We start from the raw sequence: 23,471 nt of genomic DNA on the forward strand, positions 1-23,471 counted from the left end.
GAAAATGTTAGTTCCCTAAGTGTAGGCAGCCCTTATGCAACATAGTCCACACCACATTCATTTGTTCTATATCATCTCTCCTGCTGCAAACCCAGGTGAACTATCAATAGTTAACTGCTCCTGCTATGTTGCTAACAGGTATTGGATGTAACATTTGAAGAACAGGGCAGGCTAAGAAATGGCATAGGCACTGCATCCAGTGGTATGCACGTTTCAGATTTCTAGTTCCACCCCAACCACTGTTAACAGCTGATTCACTGTAGGTTTCTGTATTTATACAAGGATTATATGAACTAACTAAACTTCCTGAGCCAGGTATACCCTGGATGACCTCATGAAATGTGGGTCACCAGGGTGTGCAGAGGGCAAGTTATGGTGAGTCACAGGTCCTGCAGGGTTTATCTATGACAAAGCAGCACACTCTGATTAGCCTCCTGTGCCAGGAGCACTGAGGATAGATTTGATCAACATTCCCTACATAGCTAAACAAGGAAGATGCAGGAGGAGTACAGAGGTTGCATCATATGCAATGGCCAAATGAGGAGCCAGCTACACTTCCAATGTTACTTTGCAGACAGAAAGAAATGTTTGAAAGCAGTGTGGGGAACTTAAGCACGGAGTACTAACAAACACACAGGAATTCAGGAGCCCTGCTTCTGTCATTCATAACACTGAGTTCATCACATAATGGGAAATGCCTCTTTTTTTTTATGTCTTAAAGTAAATGATCTGTCCTTTGTACATGCTTCTTTTTTTAAGCCCTAATGGTACAATACATGAGCCAACACAAGAGTCATGTCAGAGCACTTCCACTGAGCTAATTATGAGGCTTTGCAACAGGTTTTTGCTAATTGAGACAGCGACTCCACTCCAGCAAACAGCATTGAGCAATTCTGCAATTGCAGATACACACGACCCTTCCTCTATATCCTTCCATGCTCTTAGTTCTCAGACTCAAACAGAAAAGTCTCACAAAAGAGCAGCTTTTCAGTGCTCGCTGATGTGCTTGTTCTTCACACATGTAGAAGGAATTCAAGTCTTTGTTAGAAGAGCCTCATATTCACATGCCATCTGACGGCTTTTGAATCTTCCCTGCATTGACTTTGTGTAAGTTGATGTTGGCAACACAGCATGAAAGCTTTTAATGAAGCAAAACAAGGAGAGAGATTAGTGAAATTGAATTAATGAGTGGCATGTTCCACTTTCAGATTATTTTACCTGTAATTTCTTCAAAGACAGCATGAAATCCATCAAAGTTCTTGGATCCATCAGACTGGAAGAGGACATGGAGTGAAGACCCAGTGCTTCGGATGGGAGCTGGCCTCTCATTTCCACAGAATTTCTTAATTATTCGGCTATCCAAATTGTCCCCATCACGGACCTCCACATAGTCATACTGGCACACGTAGTCAAACTCCAGGCTCAGCATGGAAAATCTTGGGGAACAAGGACACAGAGTCAGACCGCATAATCTCACCTGTGCACCTTGACTCTGATTTATTTGGATGTTTAGTTGTGTTAGTGCCTTTTCCGCCTCAATGAATCAACAAGTCCCTAAGCACGTGAAGTCCCCCTCACTTCATCTCAATTTTTACATCATGATCCTTGGAAGCCAGCTCAACTCTACAGTCACTCCATAAGAATATTTAACTGGCAGAACAGTGAAGTCTAAATTGAAGTCATATAGCCTGTTCACATGCATCAGGTCCCCAACCACATTACAATGTTAGAACTTTCACCTAGGGTCAGACACTGTAGGGGGCATATTTCTACCATGGTTGTTCGCTAAAAATTGCTCTCCTTTCTCTAAATAAAGTTATAAGTACTGAAAGTAACAGTATCAGAGACCAAGGCTCAAAAGCTATGTACACTGTGATGTTCAAGTCAGCAATCAGGGGTACAAGGAAAGCTTGAGGATGTAACAGAAGCAGAAATAGGCAGAGAAAGGGAATCAAAACCACAACAGCATGTTTTGCATTAGAAAGCAAAATGGTAGCAAATCCCCAGTGCCTGGCTCTTCTTTTGAGGGCAGAAATAAGGGACAGGAGTTAGTGCAGAAGGGAAATATTTAAAGCCTTTTCTCACAATATCTGTCTTTCCTAGCTTTGATCCAGCCACTGTGCAAGGCTCTTGTTCATTAACAGCAATGTTATATGCTGAGGTTTTAATTCAGTGGGGCACAGAGCCAAAGCATCCCACCAGAATATGAATGAGAAAAAAAAAGAGAAACACCAAGTGCCTCTGGAGGGGCCAGCCTTGTTGAAGCAGATAAGAAAGAGAAGATCTGGGCCTGGGAGAGGCCATGCTACTAACTGTTCAGCAGAATACTTTATATATGAAACTCATGTACTCAGTCTTCCCAAGAGCTCCTAATGCCACAGACGTATTCAGGATTAGGTTACATCTCCCACTTGCCTATTCCAGTGTGGGCCTCATGATTTGCAAAGACTGCATTTTCACACCAAAGAGGTGAGACAAATTTTGGATCTGCTGATGGATCTCACAGCCTGAAGAGGCAAGAGAGTACTGGAGCCTATTTCCTGCTCTTCTCTTCTTGGGACTCAGGCCCCCATGTTAAGGAGGCCCCCATGTTTTGTGAAATGACCTTTCTCTGACTTATGAGCTGACTTAAGCCTCTTCACTATCTTTCTCCAGGTCATATGGTTGGGTTTAGAGCATCAGGAGTACACTACATACAGAGAAATGAATGAGCAGCTGTAGGAAGCTACACCAATGGAGCTGAGCCCCTCATTTTTTAAATCATTTGGTGGAATGTAGGATAAGAAGAAAAGGACATCTGCTTTAAATATGCAATAGAGAGATTAATTTAACCTAGCTTTGCATAAAATGCATGAGTTGAATTCTAGTTCTGTCAGGTTTGCCAGACATGTCCTCACAGGCATCAGGTTATACACTACATCTTCAAACATTCTTTCACTGGTGGATCATACCCCAGGGATCTACCCTTATGGAAGATATAGAGCAATACAAATTAACCCATTCATCCTCGTCACACTTACCAGGCTACAGTTTATCCTGACTCAATCTGAAAAATATTTACCACTTCTCTGAACAGGTACACTGCTGATTAAAATTACGTATGTGTGTAAGTACAGAAGGAAAGTTTCTGGGATGCCCACCATGTAATGGGAGTAGTATTATTTATAGATGTAAATAATAGTCTAGCAGTGTGTTCCTGAACAAAGAATATCAAGAGATACTCGTACACAGTGAAGGCACAGAATGAAAGAGCCATACACAGAATATTGCTTTTAATTGTTTGCTTTATCTGCTTTAAAAAATTATAAAAACAGAGTGGAAGATGTGAAAGGCAGAGGGGGTACAGATTTGCACTTTATTTAACTTAACAGAGAATCAGATACACTGTACTGATGACATGGGATCCCATGATAAGGACTCAGAATTGTCAGGTCAGGAAACCTGCCAAAGCTTTTCAAAGCCTCTTGGCTATGGCCCGGGGTTGACAGGACCCTTTACAGACCACGAGGTCTATTGCTGTTTAAATCACAGGTACAGCCAATGTAATGAACCTCAGTTCCCTCACCTGTGAAACTGTAACAATATTATAATTCTCTTGGACATTATGAAACTAAGCGTGCCAGCATCCAGTCTGACTACATTCACCAACCACTCTGAGGAAAGTTCCTAGCCAAAGGAAAATATTTAAAACTGCATCTCTGCTGAGGCATTAAAGAAAATGATTGAAAGTTGCGAGCTGCTTCTACTGTGGTATGGCATCTCTGACATGGCTTGGGCTGAGGGAGCCTATACATCACAATCCAAATTAAAACAGGGCTGGAAAAAAGCAGAAAAACAAAGTACCACCACAATCTGGGTACCATTTATCAAAACAGCTCTGCTTAGCCAACCCCCAAAGGACTGTGTGGCACAGCTTGAAGCAAGGGAAGATTTATATGTGCTCCTGAGAGTTTGACTCTTCCTGCCCTATGTAAGCAGAGACAAACCACTTTGTTCCCCTTCTGTATCACACTGTCCCCATCCCTGCCATCGCAAGCCATCAGTGTCAGCAAACATGATTTGTGCACAGAGAGTGAAAAAATGAGTTCTTTTGTTAGCAGTTGTGCTGATTCAGTACAAAGTTGGCTGTGCATTACAGTTCTAAGCAGAGCTAGCACACAAGAGGAGATCAGCATGTTTATATGAAAATGCAGTGAAGGCCACAATTCAGCATGGATGGTAGACCCAGGAGGAAGACTCTGGTGGCCTGCTTAGCTGTACCTGCCCTTCTATGTAGGAACAGCCTAATAAGAGAAGCTTTAGGCTAAATGTACCAGTTTTCCACAGTAACTGCTGAATTACCTCAATGGCCAGCTTTGAGGTGGTCCACCCTGATAACCTCAGCTGATTCAGAACACACTCCAGGGTTACCTTGCATGAGGTAGATATAGGTCCTCATGCTGTGTGTTTGCCCTGGAGGCTTCCTCATATGCATCCTGACTTGCAGGGTAGCAGGATTAAGTGTGGACATTCAGGACAGTTCCTGATCTTTCCCTAGAAGTGTTGTGTCATCTCTGGGGATCTTTAGGCACCCAGACATCAAGGTCAGCTCAGGCTGGGAACAGGGCTTTAGGCTTCTCCAGTGCTACCCAGCTCAGATAAATGTAGTTGCTGACAACCAAAGGTTGGTAGCTCAGGCTGCCCTCTTGTAGACTTTCACAGTTAGAATGTAACATTATGTCACATCAAGTAGATGCCTAGTATTGTGTTTGTTTGACTGTAGGAAGGATGGACACAGGGAAAAAAGGCACTCTTTGCAGGACGTCCCTCGTTAAAGTTCTCTATCTTCTGGTAACAGCAAAGGTAAGCAGAGTGAACTGTACAGATCTCACGTGACACTAACATCTCCCTAGCATGCATGTGGGTGGTGCTCAGGGTCTAGAATGTAGGTCTGATTTCTCCAAAGATTTAGTACCTGTCAGTTTACCTTACAGCACTCCCCATTCCTCTGCCTTGAAAATGGATGAGAGTCTCCTTACTGCAGCCACAGCAAGTACTGCTGTTGGATCTAGTGTCCTTTGTTAAAATAGCCTTTCCTCCCTTTCTTGCACATTGTGCCTGGTGCCACCTGGCTGTCAACTCTTTTCCGGGAGATGGGTGCATTCACTAGTGATGTGCATGTCCTGCACTAGTGACTGTGCATCCACTTCCACGCTCACACGCACCCCCATAAAAGTGAAGACAAGGTGACACCTGTAGATCCTGAAGCACTTTTTCAGCCTTACAACTGGCAAAGCCTTTTTCAGAAATGTAAAAAATACCAGGTTGCCACCTCCCCGAGCTTGTGCTGTGCAAATCATACGCCTAGCCAACATCTTTTAAGAAAAGGTAGGTACAGCTCATACCTGCTGAGACTGATACACAGTTGTGTCGTAAGAACACAAAACTCCTCCTCACAGCATTGCTCCCCCGTGTCTCCTACACATTTCTCCGGAGTCGAGAGGCTCCAACGCTATTCAGGCAATAATTGCAGCTGCTCATAATTACACAATAGGCTTGCATTTGCAAGTCTGAAGAAAAGGGCACTAGTGTGGGAATGCCACAAGCTCTTCTATTCTATTCAATTGATTTCACTTCCTCTTATTAAATAGTAAATCTCTCTTTAAACGTATAGGAAGAAATCTGTTTGCGTATCTAGCACAGTTCTTTTGCCTGGTATCCAAAGCTGGTGAAATATTGATGTGAAGGCTTTAACTACTGTTTTTATTCTATTAGCTAGTGGGTTTTGAATACAATCCCCTACCAAGCTTCCTGCTACATGTGTGAGCTCCCTGCTACACACATGTGAAAACAGTATTAATTACCCCAACTAGGGACTCTCCTGCACCAGGCAGGATACTCAATCAAGAACTGTGATCTTGAGTCAGCAGGGGCAGGTTAACAGGTCTAAGCATACACAGGTCAGAGGAGCAATGACTTGCAGGAGAACCAACCACACCCTCCAGACACAGGAATGGTAAGAGGAATAACTGAGGCTGGTAGAGGACAGGGTTGGTAAAATGAGTGAAAGAAAAATAAGAGGGAAAATGTAGGCTAAGTGCAATGCAGGTCCCATGGACAACTCTCTCCTGGAATGAGACATCATATCAAAATGTTCCTACAGCTTTTCTTCAAAGAATGTCTTAGTTCAGTCTGGTACACTCTTCAGAAAATATTAGGTGCTTTGGTATCAAGGTCTTGAAGAGGGCTCTAGAGAGATACATCATGCTCAATATCTGAAAAACTCTCCCTAGCATCCAGCTGTCCTAAATGGGAGTTGAAGGCACAGCATTGATTATTTGTGCAGTGGCTGCCCATCACATGCTAGACCAGGGGAAAGAGCTGAGGCACCAAATGCAAAGTGGTGGCTGTACTTTCACTGCCCCAGGGCTCCCGGATGTTGATCCTCATTAACTCCTGGCTATCCACATGCTCCAATGTCCACCTGAAACCAGTGCTGGCAAAAAGTCAGTATGACCTACCTTAATTCAATGTTAAATCCAGCTTGAACATGAATAGTCCATTCGCATCGTGCATTCAGTGGGTAACCCTCCAGCAAAATCTGACCTCTAGAAGACCGAAGAACCTGCCCACACCCTAGAGAGAAAAAAAAAAAAGAAAAAATCTGTATGATGGACCTTCAAGAAGCATTTGAAGAAAATACATGTTGAAGAGGGTCCCAATACAGAGAGTGGCCCGAGTAACGACAATCACACTGATGCGGCTACATGTCGTCCCACTTTATTGCCCGAATCACTTGGTTATATACTTTGCACAGCAAGCACCAGCTGTTCACGCCCCCCATACCCCTGGATTATTGGTCATAAGCAACTTATCACGCACCCAAAGGGAAACTGTGATAGACAAGCATCTTGCGGTTTGCTGCATACTTGTGCTTAGCTTAGCCAGATACATAGCTGAGAAAATTCCTCATTAACAGATACAGTTCCTCACAACACAGCCCTTCAAGGTCATCCTCATAACACAGGTGTTGTTAGCAGTCTGATCTCAGGCCTGGATTGTCCAAACCTTGCAACAAAATATCATGGCCATTCTCTGTCAGAAATTCTACTACAACATGTAGAAGCAACACTGGAATGAGAAGACAGAGTAATTTAGGAAGATACATGCTTCCTTACAAGGCAGTATATAAAATAATGGGACAGCCACACAATGGCTGTAAAGAGTTATGACTTTATTGAAGTATAGGCTATTGAAGTTCTAGGCTAAGAACGCCCCTAGAAAGGTTTTAGTTGATTGCTTCTCCCTGGTTTGCAATGCAGACCCATGAAGCCATTTCTTACAGCTTTTGCCCCACTCTTGATTAGCCTGCCCACCCACCTAGCTGATGCTCCAGCTCAGAACAGTTTTAATGGATCTCTTGTTGACCTGTGTAACCACTGAAGCTGAGGAAGCTAGTTGGAAAGTGCCAAAGGTACAATGAACACTTTAATTAGCTCAACTGAGTGAAACAATGAGAGGACAAGCTGTTGCACCCAACATCACAGTTCCGAGTCCTTCACAAGGAGTCTCTTGGAGGAAAAACAGCTGAAGTATTCCTAGAGGAGACATCTGTTTGTCCTCAGAATTCACCACATTGTCCTTACATGTTAATGCCACCATGCCAATGGAGACATATAACCACCACAGCTCCTCCACTCAACGTAAGACATATGTAATACACAGCCCTCATCCCTTCTCTCAGGTTCATCCCTATCCTTCCTCTCCTCCTGTCCCGTTCTGCCTGTGTCACTCTCGTCTTTTCACCATACTATGAAATGTACTTCACTGCCCAGCATCAACAGAATAAGACGAGGTACTCTGGTCATTTGTGCCCAGTCTGAGAAAACCATCAGAGAACAATGACCTGAACAAACCACAGACAAGGTCACACACTGAGGAAGCAATATCTTTTCATGGTTATCCTGCAGCTGTCCCTAGGCAGCTGTCCAGGTATAGTTGTTCTAATTCTTCGTCTTGGATGTTGAACATTTTTAGCCCAGAGAGCTCTCTCACCTTCGGTAGCCTCTCCCTTTCTCCCAGCTATAAATTATGGCTAATGGTGTTTTTCTCTGTGGAAGAAAAGTTGTTTAGTCATCCTTGTAGAGCCTTCTGTGATCTGTAAATGCAAGTGCTAGCAAAATGCAGAGTTAAATCATTAAGCACCAAACAGAGCTAATTTCTCAGTTGCTACTTTCCTGACTACATTTTTCTGAATGGAGTCTTGTACATGGCTACATTCCCCAGTAAGCCTTCTGTTGCTTTGCTGGGGGATGAGGCTGTACCCAGAAATTGCAATTGAGTCTAACAGCATCACTGAACCAGGGGACTCTGATAGGCTGCACACCACAGATAATGAGCGTTAGTAAAAAGACAAATGACCCAAAAGACCTCCACAGCTACTCTCTTGCTTCTTTTTACCTTTTAGTCCAACAGAAAGCCCTGCTCCTTACATCTATTTCCAAAGAGGAACCCTAAACTTTTAACTAGTAACACAAGATGAATGTTTCCTACTGAAACAGTGGGTTTTAACACTCGTCTCAGGACTTTCCTTCCTTTGGGAAAAGAGGGTGACAGTGACCTGATTTGGTGAAGTACCAAGCATCTGCGGTTCCCATTGATCTTAGTGTCTGGAAATCAGTCCTGCTGAATCTGGTCTATGGGGAAATGTGAAAACTGCAGGTCAATTACTCCCCTTTCTTCTTCAGAAAGTGTTGCTCAAATGAAATACCCTTTGTTCATTTACCCTCAGTTACCCTTAATTAAGCAGGACCCAAGGAAATAGAAATCCTGCTCAGAAGAGTTCCTCAAAAGTGTTGCATTCTCCTCTGTGGCTTGCTTAGTTCCCTCTGAAAAAGGCAAGGATTAATGACTGTGCCCAGCAACCACATTAGGATTCAGCAAGTACAGCAGGATCTGCTGTGGTGCACATGAAAATGCTCCTTCCCACAGCAAGAAACAGGACCTTGTCCTGCTGCTGGCTTGTGCCTCAAAAACAACCTGAGACAAAGCTGCTAAAAATCTTCAGATGGTTTGACAGGGGGCTTGGACCACCTCAAAGAAAGTTTCCCTTTCATCCCAAAAAGCTTTTGAGTTTTCAATGCCTTTAACAAAGGAAAGCCAAAGAAATGGTCCAAAGAGATACTTGTATGCATGGCATACTAAACACACTTTTGTTTTTGCAGTGGTACAGCCTGAACTCTCTGAACACTAGTGCCAAGGAAGTAGGTTTGGCCAGCAAAGCAGGTGGTCCAGAGGCCAAAGAGGAGCCATTCAATGACTGTCTCCAAAAGAATGTTCTCAGATTTGCTACCAACCTTCTCCACATGAAGCACCTTTGCAATCACATCAGATCTGTGCTCTTGTATCTCCAGCTCTTCTAGTACAAGTTAGGATGACTCCCGAGACCAACAGTTCAATCATCTGTTGATCAAAAGGAGTCTTTTCTCTTCCCATTCTGAATCTGCGGGAGACCTGGAAAGCTCTCAAAAATAATTTACATCCTAAACACAAATGCTGGCAAATTCTGCCTCATTTACCAAAAAAATAATCCACTTTGGCAGAGTGTCAGCATCCTTGTTCCGTTCCTGTTCCCAAAAAATAGTCAGCTTTCAGGGCCACTCTAAGATTTCCTCCAAGGCTTGTTACTAACAGAAAACAATTCAGGAGACCTCTGAGTTGTAGCCCACTGAGACCCATGGGTCAGTGGAGGGAGAGGTCCTGAGGAGACCTCTGGTAAGAACTCATTATCTGCTGTTTGATCGCCACAGGATCGATGTGGGGCTCCTTCAAAGGTCAAGATGAGTGAACAGAGAATGACAGTAGAAACATTACTAATATTCAGAAACAGGCTGATGTGGGAAGGCAGCTGTCACTCGTCATGCCTTGTTGCTACCTGTTGCTTGTCAGACGCTAGTAGTATGTGAAACACTAATGTCAGCAAAGTCTCTAACACTACAAGTACTGTTGTTCGCCACAGGGACCACATTCGGACAGTGAGGCTCAGGACAGCTGTTGGATAACACCCCCTTGTTCCCCGCTTTGATGGAGTATGTGTTCTCAAGCAATATGACAATCAGAGGCTGACAATAGCTGTTGGAGTGTAGGGTACAGAGAAAAGGATCCTACAGGGTTATTTTTCATCTGGTTTTAGGTTCTGATGTGCCTTTTAGGGGATGATGGCCCAATCCAATCAACAGTCCCACTAGGAAATGTCCCAGGACCCAATTAACTCTATTCATCAGTGCGGTTTCTTCCTAATAACATTCCTTTGAACTACCTTATACCATTTCTCTTTTTGCCAAATGATTTGGAGTCCCTTGGCTACTTTTCAACCATGTCCACGCATCTGGCTGTGCCAACAGCCAGTACGAACCGGGCGGCCCCACGGTCCAGGCCATGCCGCGGCACTCCGGGGACATCACTGCTTCTGCTGGCAGTTCCCAGAAACGACTCCCCCGGGGGCTCATCCTGTCCTCACGGTTGCAGGCAGCCCCACGACCGCTGCCCTGTAGCTGGGGCAGTGCTGCCAGCCCACGGCGCTGGACGGGGTACCCCAGGGGCGTGGGGCTGCCGCGCAGGCAGCTGCCCTGAGGGTAACCAGCGCCTGCCCCACAGCTGCCCCCCACACCACCACCGCCGCCGCATTAAACAGGCATTCATCCTGCCCCCAGGCTAAACTGCAGCCGCGCACTCCGCACCCGCGGCCCTCACCCCCGCTCCCCCCCGCGCCGCCATTTCCCCGCCTTGCTGACAGGGGCGGGCGGGGGCGCCGCGCGCCACCTCGCGGCGGCGCCTGAGGGAAACGGCAAGGCGGGCGGGCGGGGCGGGGCGGGGCGGGGCGGGGGAGCGCCCGCCGCGGCAGCGGAGGGGGGGGCCGGGGCTGTCGGCATGGCCGCCCGGTTCCTGCGGCGCCTGTGGGAGCCGCTTCCCGGAGCAGGAGCCCCGGGGCTGGGGCCCGGTGCTCCGCGGCAACGCCGCCCGCACCCCGCGAGAGGGAGACAAAAGCCCGGCGCTCCCCGGGCGGGCGGCCCGCCCGTCCGTCAGCTCCGCCGCGCTCGGGCAGCCGCCAGCAACCGCTCAGGCGTGGGGTCAGCGGGCAGGCTGGCCGGGCGCAGGGGCAGGGGCGAGCTGGGGGCGGGCGGGGGGATGCGGGGGCCCCTTGCGAGGGCCGCTGTGCCAGCAGGAGCCCTCCTGGCTGGCCGCCGGGGCCGCGCTGCTGCCCACGGCCGCCGGCCGGGCGCGGCGAGAAGCTCTGCCTGCAGCTCGTGTGCCCGACCGTCTTGGTCGGGGCAGGTCTCGCAGGCCGTCCGTGCGCTTGCGAGCAGGGGGCACTGGCGTTCGCAGTGTAGGATGAAGTAGGCAGATTACATTCACACAGACACACACACACCCCCCCGTTACTGTGGTTGCGCTCCTGTGTGTTTCCAGGATTAACTGGCACTCTGCCACCGGCGAGGCGCCTGGGGCAGGCTGCGGAGTTCCGGATGCGATCCCGCATGCAGGCACCAAAGAGAGATGGATGCCTCCTCCTGCGCTCTCCAACATGTGGAGCGTTAGCACGGGCACTGCTCCAGCGGCCAGTGCATGCTGTCGTTGAGAGGGGACCGGCTGGCTGCCCTGCAGATCCGACAGAGGCATGTCCGTATAGCTGCAGGCCAGCACCTGGCATGGCTACGGCCTGCTCGCCAGACAATGCGGTCCCCGGCCTATTGACAAGGCCCAAAGTGAGACAGCTGTGAGAGCCAGAGCAAGGGAGCTCAGGAGCGTGCTGGGAACGCAACTGCCTCCGGTGCTCCCCTTTGGCAGTGGAAGAGACAATAGTGCTGTCTGCCCATCCCTCCCCGCCTCTGAAGTACTGCAGAACAGCACAAAAGAGACCACGTCCTGGGTGTCACGCTGCTGCCCTCGGAAGAGTAAGTAACGGGAAAAAAACAGTATCAGAGAAAGCTCTGCAAAATTTCAGTATTACAGAAATGTCCAAATAGGTGTCGGTGTGAGGGTGTACTTGCTTTAAAACACAAATCAGCAGAGCAGGCTGAAATATACTGTAGCCAGCCAGTCTACTGAGGCAGAGGGAGGAAGGATTTGATGAGCTAATGATTCTTTCTTGGCTCTGCTCTTATAAAAAGTGCCAGGGGAGCTCAAGCATCGACCCAGAGCAAACGGGACTTTAAAGTGTTATTCAGAAATCACACCATAAACTGCAAGGGACTCGGTTTATCAGCTTCTGAAGTGCTGAGGTTGAGTTAGCCCTGTTGCCGAAACTTGATTCCCCGTATTCTGCTGTTTGAAGCAGTGATTTTATTTTGTTTGCTTTCATCTCCTGAATGGTCATGAGCTGTGTTAGGAAAGCAGGTTCAATTGGTGCTTTAAAATCAATGACTAAGAGGCGACAAGACTAGGGTGCGTAATGGACAGAACAGAGTAGGAAACACAGACTCTGCTTTCATCCCTTTCACTGAAATGTGAGCAGAGACAGTCAATAAAAATTGAAAGAGTGTTGGTGAGACGCTATGCCTTCACTGATGGGAAATTGGTAAAGGAAATTCTCGTCTTAAAGTGTTTCAAATTATTTTATGGAATATGTTATTGAGAGATAGCATTGGGACCAACATCTTAGCAAAATCCGAGTAGTGGGAGCTTTTGTACACCCTCGGGAATAAGAGCTTCAGATATCACTACCAGAGCCTGGAACATTCCCAGTCCATCACAGCACTGTTTGCAGTTGCAAGATGCTGTTTTCCAGAGCTGCCCTGGAGTGTGTTAGAGCTGTGTGGAGGAGGGAGGAAGTACTGGGACTTCCTTGGGGCTGGTTCTGCAGCCCAGGGGTTGAAGGAGGACAAGAGGAGAAGCTCTTTGGTATAGCTGTTGCCCTTGTAAGTGTTTACGCTTTGCTGAAGGCCTCTGGGGAATTAGTTTTGCTGAAGTATGTCCAAGAAATGCAGAGAACAGAAGATTTCCAAAGTCACAGTAGTTAAAGTTTTAAAATAAACCAAACCAAAACAGAAGTTCAGTAGGATTGTAACCTCCCATGACTTCAGGCCCAGGCCGATCCCTAGCAGATGAGCACTGGGAGAAAAGTATTCCCCACTGTAGCTCTGCTTACTCCCTGGTTGTCTTTGCCCTCTCTGCCTGTGCTCTTTGCAAGTCACTGTACAGGAATAACTGGAAAGGCACAGCATGGCTCTGGCTCCGTCCCACCACTCCCTGTCCCTGACGTACCTCCCTGCCCGTGTAGGACACTTACTCATGCAGTCCCCTCCGTACCAGCCAGCTCTGCATTCTGCACAGTAGATCCCCTTGATGTAGAAATCGTCAAGTGTCCCTCCCCAGGAACCATTACGGCAGGACTTGCAGTTCTCAAAAATGGTGCAGCCTGAAAGGAGAGCCACTGCATTAGAGGAAAGGCAAGGTGGATTGTCCTGTGGGGAGAGGAGAAGCCTCTCTTTTCTACAAAAAATGCTAGTGATGTTAGTGACTGCTGCAGGGCTAACAGCTTCCACACTGAACCGTACCCAACCTCCTCCCCCAAACCCTAGGCAGCTCAGACTCTGAAATTTGGAACCAAACTCCTAGTCTGACTTGCCCAAATCTCTCAATCTCATTGCTCCAACTGTAAAAGCCTGTCTCAGGAGTCTGAATGTGGATGCTGGTGCCGCTCAGGCCCAGACCAAGTGGTTTCTGATTTCTTCTAACCTGGTCCTGTCTCCTCCTGCTCTCAATTTTGCCCTTTCCTCCTTGCTAGCTGGACTTCCAAGTCATCTCTCCCTTTTGGTTTTGGGGATGTAAATCATCCCAGAGCACCTACAAAACACTCCTGGTGTGAAGCCATCTGCAACGTCACCCTTTGGCAGCTCCCAAGCCTGCCCAAGATGCCCTGAGGGCAACACTGCTGGTAGAAAGTGTTGTTTTTGTTTTTGTTTTTTTTTTTTCTGGCAGTGATTCTACGTGATGCAGGGGCACTTTGCCAAATGTCAGTAGTGTGGCAGGGAGAGTTCCTGAGGAGATGCAAGGCAGTCCCATACCCCAGTGAGATGTGCCTGCCCTTCCCACCCCACTGCCCAGCAGCTACCATTAGGTGCTGATGCTTTGGCCAAAGATCTGGTGAGAACACAATGTGGTCCTAAACATACCTGGGTGGATTAAGCAGGAGTCACACTCATTCTCCTCGTTCCTGCAGCAGGGAATGGTGTAGCCCACTCTTTCTTTCTGTCCTGGGCAGATGCACTCAATTTGGTCGTATTCACAGCACTCCCGACACATGATATTCCACTCGGCACCCGGGCAGTTTTCATTGATCACCGTGTACTCTGCAAGTGAGGAACAGAGAGGGGGACACATGAAAATAATCCATTATCTGCCAAGGATTGACAGGATCTATTATTCAGCAATTTGTCAGATCATGTGTGTCATGAGGCTGGTGGAGGAAATCCCAGCCCAGGAAATCCCAAACTACGTGGTAACACGTGGCCAAAATGTCAGCTCGGTTTGGGTGTCTAAAGAATACACAGGCGGTTTTGCAGTGCCAGCCAGAGGAGGTAAACAGACCAGAGGGAAGGAATGTGTCCACTTCAGTCTTTTCCCTGAAGGCTTTCTCACTTCTGTGGTGAGAAAAATAGTTTAAGAAAACCACAGAGGATGATGTCACATGAGCAAGTCTTCTTCAGATTGCAGGACTGGTTTACGCACTCATATGGAGTATAGATTATCTAAGTTATAATAGCATGTTTTGGTCATCTTTCTGTTTGTGAATTTGCTACTCTTGAAGACTAGGGTGTCCACCAGGAAAGGCCGATTTTGAGGCTGGGTTTTAGCCAGTTCCACTCCCTATTTTCACACAGAAGTACATGGTGTTACAGCTGGCTTCACTGCCAAAGGAAACAAGATTTTTCATTATTTCTAAAGGTTCACTTTGTCTGGCATTTCTAATATGGTAACATTATTAATATCTTTTTATGATTTAGCATAGGCTCATATGGTGATATTTAAGCTATGCTGGAAGTGCCCTTTTAGGAAACGACCTCAGACTGTGACTCTGGACTGCCATACTAAGTGCAGATCCCATCTTTCTTCACCAGCAGGCTGTCTAAATTCTACAAAGTGAAATCTAATGAGCACATGGTGCTGTCAGCATGTCTCCTAACCAGCTGACAGACCTGATGACTGCTTTCATGGAGTTTGATGGTAAAAAGAGAGAGAGCAAACTAGAAAGACAAGACATGACAGAAACATAATGAGACTATCTCTTTCTTCTTCCCTCTCTCCTTCCCCTTTTTCTTTTTTTTTCCATTGTGGTTAGGTAACATCCTTTTTTCTTTTGTTTTAAACTCTGAGTAACAGGGCTGCCTCATCATTGCAACAAGCCATACATCTTGAAGGCACAGCACTCCCGCCTGTGCCTGTACCTGGCTCCCTTCTCACACTGCTGGTTTTTGTTTCATTGTGCCTCATAACCTAATTACCGTACCTGCTGGAGCTCCCTACCACTGAACCTTGCTGCTCTGTCTCACTTGGTTCTCCACGGCCTAATGAAGCCTAGTTCCTGGAAGCTTATATTTTCCCCTAATGATACTTACTGGCCCCATAAAAAATGGACCACAAAACTGTTTCTTCATTTTTCTCCCTTTGGCTGGGAAATGAAATTCAGCCCCCCAGGCTCTTCAGAACTGAGACTTTCCCTTGTGTCTGGTGTACTGACCAGGGAGAGTCCACCACTGCTCTGAGTTTGGGAACCAGGCTGCTGTTTGTGCTGAAATCTTTCTATTCCCCCTCCCCACCCCCATAATCATTCCAAACAGAAGAAGAAAGCCGTTTCTGCATTCAATAAGGTTCTGTAATTTTTTTATTCCAATAATAAATTCTTGCATCAAAATAACCTTGGTGTTTGGCACTTATATAGCCTTTTCCCTGTAGATCTCGACATGCTCTACAAAGTCCTTTTTCCAGATGGGAAACTGAAGCACAAGGGAGGTAAAGTGACTTTGCTCAAGGTCCCAGAGAAAAAAAAAAAAAAAAAAACAATAGCAGAGCCAGAATTAAACTCATGCCTTCTAATTCCCAGAACAGCAGTCAGTCAACTTGGCCAAGTTGGGACTTCTTAACCTATGGCTATTATTCTCTTTTAATGAAGCCATTTATCTATGAACTGTATTTTATTCAGATTCCAGGGCAAATTGGTTACACGTGTCTAATTATCTTATTAGAACTGACACTCAGTTTTATACATCTCACCATACATGACTGAAAATAGCTGTTTCTGTGGTATGTGGGGGTGGGGGTCTCACTCCTTGTTGAAGGAGGACTCCCCAAAGTCTGAGTAATAAATAACTACCCAACACTCGGGAGCTTCCTTCAAATTCTCATGTTTCCCTAGAAATCTAATTTCTCTCAAGATTGCTAAAGCGTATTAATAAAATGTCTATATCCATGTGGGTTGTAGCTGTAAATTGCCCAAGAGAAATTGCCATCTGTAAAATGATCCGAATGTTCACAGGCAAAGTTGTGCTGGGGTAACTAAGGCACGTCTCCATCCTTGCAGGAATTCAAAACCTAGTGAGATAAGGCTGTGAGCAACACAACATATCTTCCAGGTTAGCACTTCTCTGAGAGAGGGGCTGGACCAGATGACTTCCAAAGGTCCCTTTCAACCTAAATTACTCTATGCTTCTATGAAATATTACACATGTATTTGTATGTGTGCAGAGAGTGAGTCTGTGTGCATATGGATATTTATATGTACAGTTTGTGTACACAGCAGGGCCAAAAGGCAAATGCCACACTTACTCTTGGTGAATCGAATGAATGTATTTGTAGAGTAAGTTGAGTTTAAGGTAATATTTAGTGTTAAGATGGGAGCAGCAGATCTTGGCCCATAAATAATTGTAAAGATAAATTTGCTGCTACCTAGGAATGCTGTTTGCTCACTTCTTGCCCTTGTCTCAACTCAGACAATTAAAATAGACTGTCTTTTGGTTTAGTGACATTTTAATTCCCTTTCAGGTTCTCAGGTACTGCAGTTTGGGCAACATATATAGCCTCGACAAGGCAATTTGTGCATTTGAGATTTTTTTTTTAAGTGATCCCCTCTAAGATTTTCTTCACAGAAATCATGAAATCTATTCTGAAGTTTTGTAGAAGCTGTTCTTTAAAGAAATTTTCATGAAGACTTCATGCACCTCTTTAATAATGGTAGGATCCCTTTTGTTTTGCGTAAGTATCTCCAGACTACGGAACAAAAGGCAAAGGAAACATTTCTCTCAGAAATTTAAGAGGGAGGTTCTCAGAGCTGCTAGCATGCGTAATGAATGTTTGTGTTGCTGAGCTCAGCCTGGGCTCCAGGGAGGAAAAGGCATAACCCCACTCCCCCTTGTGTGTTTGGAGAGTGGTAACCACTGGCAGCTCCCCACACCCACACTTGGCTATTATTACCCCAAAACAGAAGAGAATGAGTCAGGGAAGAGTCGGGGGAGATTTACTGACTGTGTAAAATACTGGAAGTCAGGCCTTGGCCAGCTGTGGCAGAGATAATTGTGGGGTGCTTTGTAGGCCTGACTTGATAATCCTCCAAAGCAGGCAGTCTGGCTTGCAGGCAGTGGCTGCATCTCCCAGCATCAAACACAGTCCCGAAAGTGGCTTGACCTGATTGTGGGAGAAGCAGGAAGGAGCTGCTTGACAACCCATGCAAAATGTTTAGCCAAAAAGAACAAACAAGTCTCTGGACAGGCAAATAAACAGTGGATTAATTTATGGGATTTTAATGATGGAAGAAAAGCCCATGGAATTGAGGCGTAAACAGTACACATGGAAGCAGCTCAAGACCATGGAAACCAAGCAAGAAATGGCTGTGTTGGGAAAGCATGTGAACCTCCAGGGAAGGTGCCAGAGGGAAGACCTCCCTGGCTTCAGAGCCTGGCAGAGCACAATGCAACATTTCACCCGAAGCTTTCAGTCCAGCCTGAGGTAGAAGTGAGGTGGGAGATGAGCACTGAGGCATACGCAGGGAGGCTGGTAATCCTCATGCATTTCCAGGTTTGGATGGCAACACGTTCATGTTTTTCACCGACTTCTGCACTTAGCGAGACTGCCTACTCCCTATAGCAAGTTTCAGATCCTAAATGCTGTTAGCCTTTGTAAGATGGCAGTAGGAGGGGATGTTCCCACTCGGTGTCCTCCCTGCTAGCGGTGTCAGTCTGAGCATTGTTACAGCAGTGGCAACTCATCACAGCAATGCTGCCACCTCCCCTGATCCTCAGTGCTGAGCCGGGGCCTTGGAGGAGCGAAAGGTGGCCCTGAGCCTCCTCTGTGAAAGCCTGCATGTGGGGGATGAGCTGCAGCAAGGAGAAGGTGCAGCAGGACCGTGTGGAGGGGTGGGCTGACTGATCCTGCTCTGGCCTCTGCTGAGCCAGCGCTGGGAGCTGAGCTGTTGAGAAGCAGATGAAGAGCATCTGCAAAGGAGCTGGCATCAAATGAAATGCACAGCCCATTTTCTGAGTAGTTCAGTGCTTACTGACTTTCCCTGTCAGTAGCAGGACCTCGGTTTCTCCACAGATCCTCAAGAGTGCAACGGTGAAACTTTCAGCCTTTGCTCTTGATTTTGACTTGGCTCAGTGTTTGCCTTTTTAAAAGTGGTGCTTGCCTGCCTGCCTCTGTACCATGAACCCACGGGAGCTAGTGAAGTGAAGGAGTGGAAGAAGGTTATTCCACGTGCTGCAATAGCTTGGAGGGTAATTAGTTTTAATCTGGTGGAGTATGAAGCTTCTGCTGTCACTAACGTCCTTTACAAAGTTGCAGCAAATCCAGCTCTGATTTGTCTTGCCAGGCTCACCTACATCCCTCACTTTCTCTGGCCCAGAATTCCCTTTTTTGCTTCTTATTTTTGTTTCACCTTTTCAAAACATGCCGACTTCCTTGTCCAAGATGTGCTTGGGCAGCCTGGTGTGCAGCAGAGGAGCTTGAACAGTTAGTGATGTAGTCATTATCTCCCTGACACACACAAAGAGTGTCTGTTTTTCCTATCACCCTTATGGTCTGGGCACACATATGACTCAGCCATCTTTGTCCTTGCTAAACCTCAAATACTATCCTGTTCCAAACGGCAGGACTTTGGAAAATTAGGTGATAAAAACCACACAAGAAATTATTTTATTAGTATTTGGGAAGGGTTGTGATGGAGGTTTGAGAGAAATAGTGTTTGAAATTGAGTGGAAATGAAACCTTCCAAAAGGGTAGTTTTTACTACACCATTCTGAAAATCAAGAAGTCTCCTCGGAAGATAAGTGAAGGCCCCGTTAGCCCTCACCCTTAAGACTGGAGATAAGTTACGTATGCCAGTGAGTTCAAAGAGGATGCCCAAGTAATAAGAAAATAGCTGCAAGGATAAGACCATCTTAAAGCACTAGTTCTATTCAATACAAGGTCTGCTAGAAAGAATAGTGATGAATCCTGTGGGATATACAGTGAGAACATACTTACAAGCACATTGCTGCTTCAGGGTTGGGTCAGGCTCATCATGGTAAAACTTCAGCTTCAGCACACTTGTCTTTTGCCATGGTGAATTTGTCAGTCATAGATACCTTGCTAGGTAGAAAGGGGATTTCTGTCCCAAAGGTCCAAGAGCTGGGAAAAGCATATGGCTAAGAACTAAGGTGAATTGAAGCAAGCCTGATTACACCAATTAACTCTTGTGTCTTCCACTTCTTTGGAAGAATGACTTCTTTGGGGCTGCAGTCACTTTAAGCTGATATATGCCCATGCTGCTGCTGAGGTGGGACACTTTCCTCTCTTCTCTCCCTGACTTCCCATTCCTACTCCCTGTCTTTGTGCTGGTATTAGCTGCTACGTGGGGGGATCAGAGGACAGATCCAGCAGAAAACCAGTTTGCCATCTCCTTCTGTCATTGGGAGAAAAAAAAAAGAAAATTTTACAACCTAAATGTGCTCTACAGTCCTCCAAAAGACAGAGCACCTTAGGACCCTGCTGGATATATATATTTATCAGGACTCCTGAAAGATGAAAGTAAGTGCTTTATAAGGACAGCCATATGTTGGTCTGAACTGATGAAAGTTCCCATCCTACAAGTCCATTTTGTTACCCTGCAAAGATAAGTTGTCCTTCCATGCCTCAATTTATCCATCAGCACATTGGTAAAACACTACTTAGGTTCAAAGAAGTATTGTTTCAAATTACTTTGAAAAGGGGTATACTAATTAACAGTGCATTGTAAATAAAACCAGGTATGAACAGGTATGTCTCTAAAATTGGAGTCCATAGAGGATGACTATTTCAAAGTGATTATTCAACCAGCTCATGTTCCATAGATGAGAACCTGCCCCTTTTTATTTGACTGCATTTAAATTTTTCAGCATGATGCTCAAAAACAATTACTGCCTTCTGCAGAAAAAAGAGCTTTTGAGTTTGAGGGAGCAATTTCTTAAGGCTCATACTAAGGAATGTTTGGCCATGTAATAATTCTGAACTGAAGCTTTCTCATTTAAAGAAAAAACAGCTCCAACAGAGGTGAGACCTAGTAACAGCCAACATTTTCTTTAGGTCTGTCTCATTTTTATTGCTGTTTTATCCTGCTCTTTACTTACTCAGCTCTACTGTCATTGCACAGATGAGCAAGCTGGGTCCTACCCCATAGGTATCAAGTGTGTGGATGTTAACAACAAGAAGAGCTCTGAGCACACGAGATCTAGAATTTGTCATCTGGAAATGAGAAACATGTTGGGTGCAACTGTGGCTCCACTGTGATGAACAGTAAAACTTTTCATTTGATTTCATTAAGGCCAAGAGGAGTAGACCTCGGAAGGAAAGAGATGTTCCCTCTGAGAGGCTTTTACTAGGGGTCTTGGAAAATGGTATAGCCGAAACCATTAATAATGAAGGAAAGTGCAGGTCTTTATTCTTAACCTCTTTTTGCCTCAGATAACCTATTGTGTAAATGATGCCTATTTTCCTAATCGATGTGTTAAGAGGATGAAAGGGATAATGCTGTTTCTAAAAGCCCTTGCTTCTCTTTAGAAATTATGTACCTATTATTCTTTTTAGCAGCTGGGCTAATTAAAAGAGGAGCTAAAATACATCCCTGTTTTAGTTTTACTCAGTGCGCTTACTTTATGGGTCGCAGACCTTTGCTAAATAATTAGACTGCTTCTCCTATAGAGTCAGTTAGCATCCTTTCCTGGCCATTAGCGTGTGCTTTCACACAGCGGTAAGAGTAGGGGGGGAGAAACCAGAAAGGATTTCCATTAAAAAAAAAATCAAAGCCAGTGTGTGAACACAGGGGGAAACCAACTATACTAAGCTGAATCTGTCCACTTAATAAATGTGTGTTAACTCAACTGTCTTTTTTGTCCCAAATGCAGGATTGTGTTGAAAGCAGACTAAACTACTACAGAAAGTATATTCTGTTTAAGAAATGCATTGAAAGCCTGTTTAGTGTAAGTACAACTGTGTTCTGCTGGATGAGACCACTGTTGTCTTAAACTCTACCTTTTTAACAATTCAGAATATGTTTCACATAGAAAAAAAGGCTAATGCACATTCTCCTTTGATTCAGGAATTGAGGTCTGCCTAATGTTTTCAAATAGGAGGGTCTCTATTCCAGGTTTCCTGTTGTCATACAGTGTTTAGTAGCTATAAATTCAGAAATAAATAGTTCTGAAGTTCTTCCTGTAGGCTGTAGGTTTGCTTCATCGTGCTCCTACAGTAGTGCTTTTTTTACATTTGTAAGCTTCTATTCTTAACTAGGCTATGACAAACAAAGCATAAACTCCTGACACTTCTACTCCAAGGAGAGAACTGTTAGTTCAATAAAAAGATTATTTTTGAGGTCTCCATCAGGTCCTTAACAGGATTTCCCATGTGACTTCCAAGGCTTGTACTGCTCTCCACACTGCTTTGTTTTGCTTTGTCTGTGATAAAAATCAAGTAACTCCGTGTAACTAAAAGGAAAGCCAAATAAAAATTGTGCTTCCTATTTGTGAGGTCTAGACTTTGCCCATCTAATTGCTGTAATGGTGGGATAATGCAAAAACAGCATTAACACAAATAGCTCTAGGGTTTTCTATTTCCAGTCTTAACTGAAAACTGGACTGTCAGTACTTTCTACACGTTAAAGCCTCAGTAATCTCACTACTGCTCAGCCAACGTTTCCTCAGCTGTGATGCCTAACCTGTTGGGTTGTGGCATTCCCACCATTTTCCTCTTTCAATAAACCTGCATGCCCTGCAGGCCCTCCTCTTGCCTGCTCCACCCTATGCTTCCACAGGACTGACAGGTAGCCCCAGGGTAGGATGCTTGTTGCTGCTGGAAACTTCCCCTTCCCTTTATTCCTACATTTCAGCAGCCCTTGTTCACTGGTGGTAAGCTGCATCGTGCAAAATAGAGCCATACTCCATACCTCCCAAGTCGAAATTCTGCTCCTTTTCCCCATTTTCTTGTAGCAAACCCTTCTATCCCCTCCTTTCCCTTTAGGGACAGACCATAAAAATTATGCTAGTGTGACCAGGAAGAGATTTTGCTTGCTTTGTGCTGCAAGACAAGGAACAGAAACAGGTAATAAATTTAGCACTTTTGAGTTAGTGACAGCCTGGATGAGGTTAGAGAGCCCAGACTTTGCTAATAGGGTCTGGGGGGCAAAGCTAGACTTCTTCAACAGCGGAGAATATTTGGGAATCTGTGGAGAAGAGGCAGCTACATGACCACATAACGCGAGAATATGCTTGTGTTATAAACATGGAGGAGTGATGCTGGACCTGTTGTGAGTGGTTGCTTGCTGTAATGGTGCGAGACCTGGATCACATTGGCAGTTTTACTTCCTGTTAATGTTGTCCAGACAGAAATCATCCAGACAGGCAGCAGCAAAACCCCTGAGCCTCCATCTCAAATTTTACTCCTTACGGCTCCCCAGGGATGTGTAGCCCAGCCCTAACCAAGGGCTGCAGATGCCCTCAGGCAGCCAGCCCCCTGTCCCTGCTGACAGCTTGTCTCCCTGCCCGGTGGCCTGCCTCCCCACTTGCCCTGCAGCTCATCCCTGGTCCTGCAGGAGGGAGAGGGGCACCCACGTCCCCACGGGAGCTCACACTGCCGGCAGCGCCCACGCCGCACTGCAGTGCTGAGGGCTCCCTCTGGGTTGCTGGAGGGGCAGGTGCTGGGCACTGGCAGGATTACAGGGGCTGCTGGGAGCCCTCTGAGGTGGCCTCAGGGTCGAGAGTGAGTAACCCCAGATTTTCTCCAAAAAAGAAAGCAAACCTCTTTCCATTTGTCCATGCTAGGAACCTAAACATGTGAACTGAAGTAACCCATTTGCTAAGATTGAATGCATCTGGATACATCTGAGTGCATCTGGCCTCCACTTCTCTAGACAGAGGCTGGATGGGGAGGGGAAGAGAAGTTGGGAAGGGTTTAGATAGGCAGAAACACACACAAACACACATATATTTTTAAGG

The 23,471-nt window shown here is 45.9% G+C and overlaps 1 protein-coding gene and 1 long non-coding RNA gene across 5 annotated transcripts in view; one reads left to right on the top strand and one right to left on the bottom strand.

Annotated features, from left to right (window-relative positions):
- Positions 1-23,471, top strand: part of LOC116965882 — a 94,166-nt gene that overhangs the window by 38,989 nt on the left and 31,706 nt on the right. The window lies entirely within an intron of this gene.
- The window catches only part of PAMR1 (peptidase domain containing associated with muscle regeneration 1), a 59,012-nt gene that overhangs the window by 33,497 nt on the left and 2,044 nt on the right, over positions 1-23,471 (bottom strand). For all 4 annotated transcript variants that reach the window (XM_033011125.2, XM_033011117.2, XM_033011105.2 and 1 more), the window contains exons 2-5: positions 14,154-14,330; positions 13,268-13,396; positions 6,501-6,615; positions 1,219-1,436 (exon numbers count right to left, since the gene is read on the bottom strand). In XM_033011125.2, the coding sequence (XP_032867016.1) occupies positions 1,219-1,436; positions 6,501-6,615; positions 13,268-13,396; positions 14,154-14,330 (639 nt within the window). The remainder of the gene's footprint in view (positions 1-1,218; positions 1,437-6,500; positions 6,616-13,267; positions 13,397-14,153; positions 14,331-23,471) is intronic.

The sequence above is a fragment of the Tyto alba genome, unplaced genomic scaffold (genome assembly GCF_018691265.1).
Source record: "Tyto alba isolate M040663 unplaced genomic scaffold, T.alba_DEE_v4.0 Super-Scaffold_18, whole genome shotgun sequence".
NCBI lineage: Eukaryota > Metazoa > Chordata > Aves > Strigiformes > Tytonidae > Tyto > Tyto alba.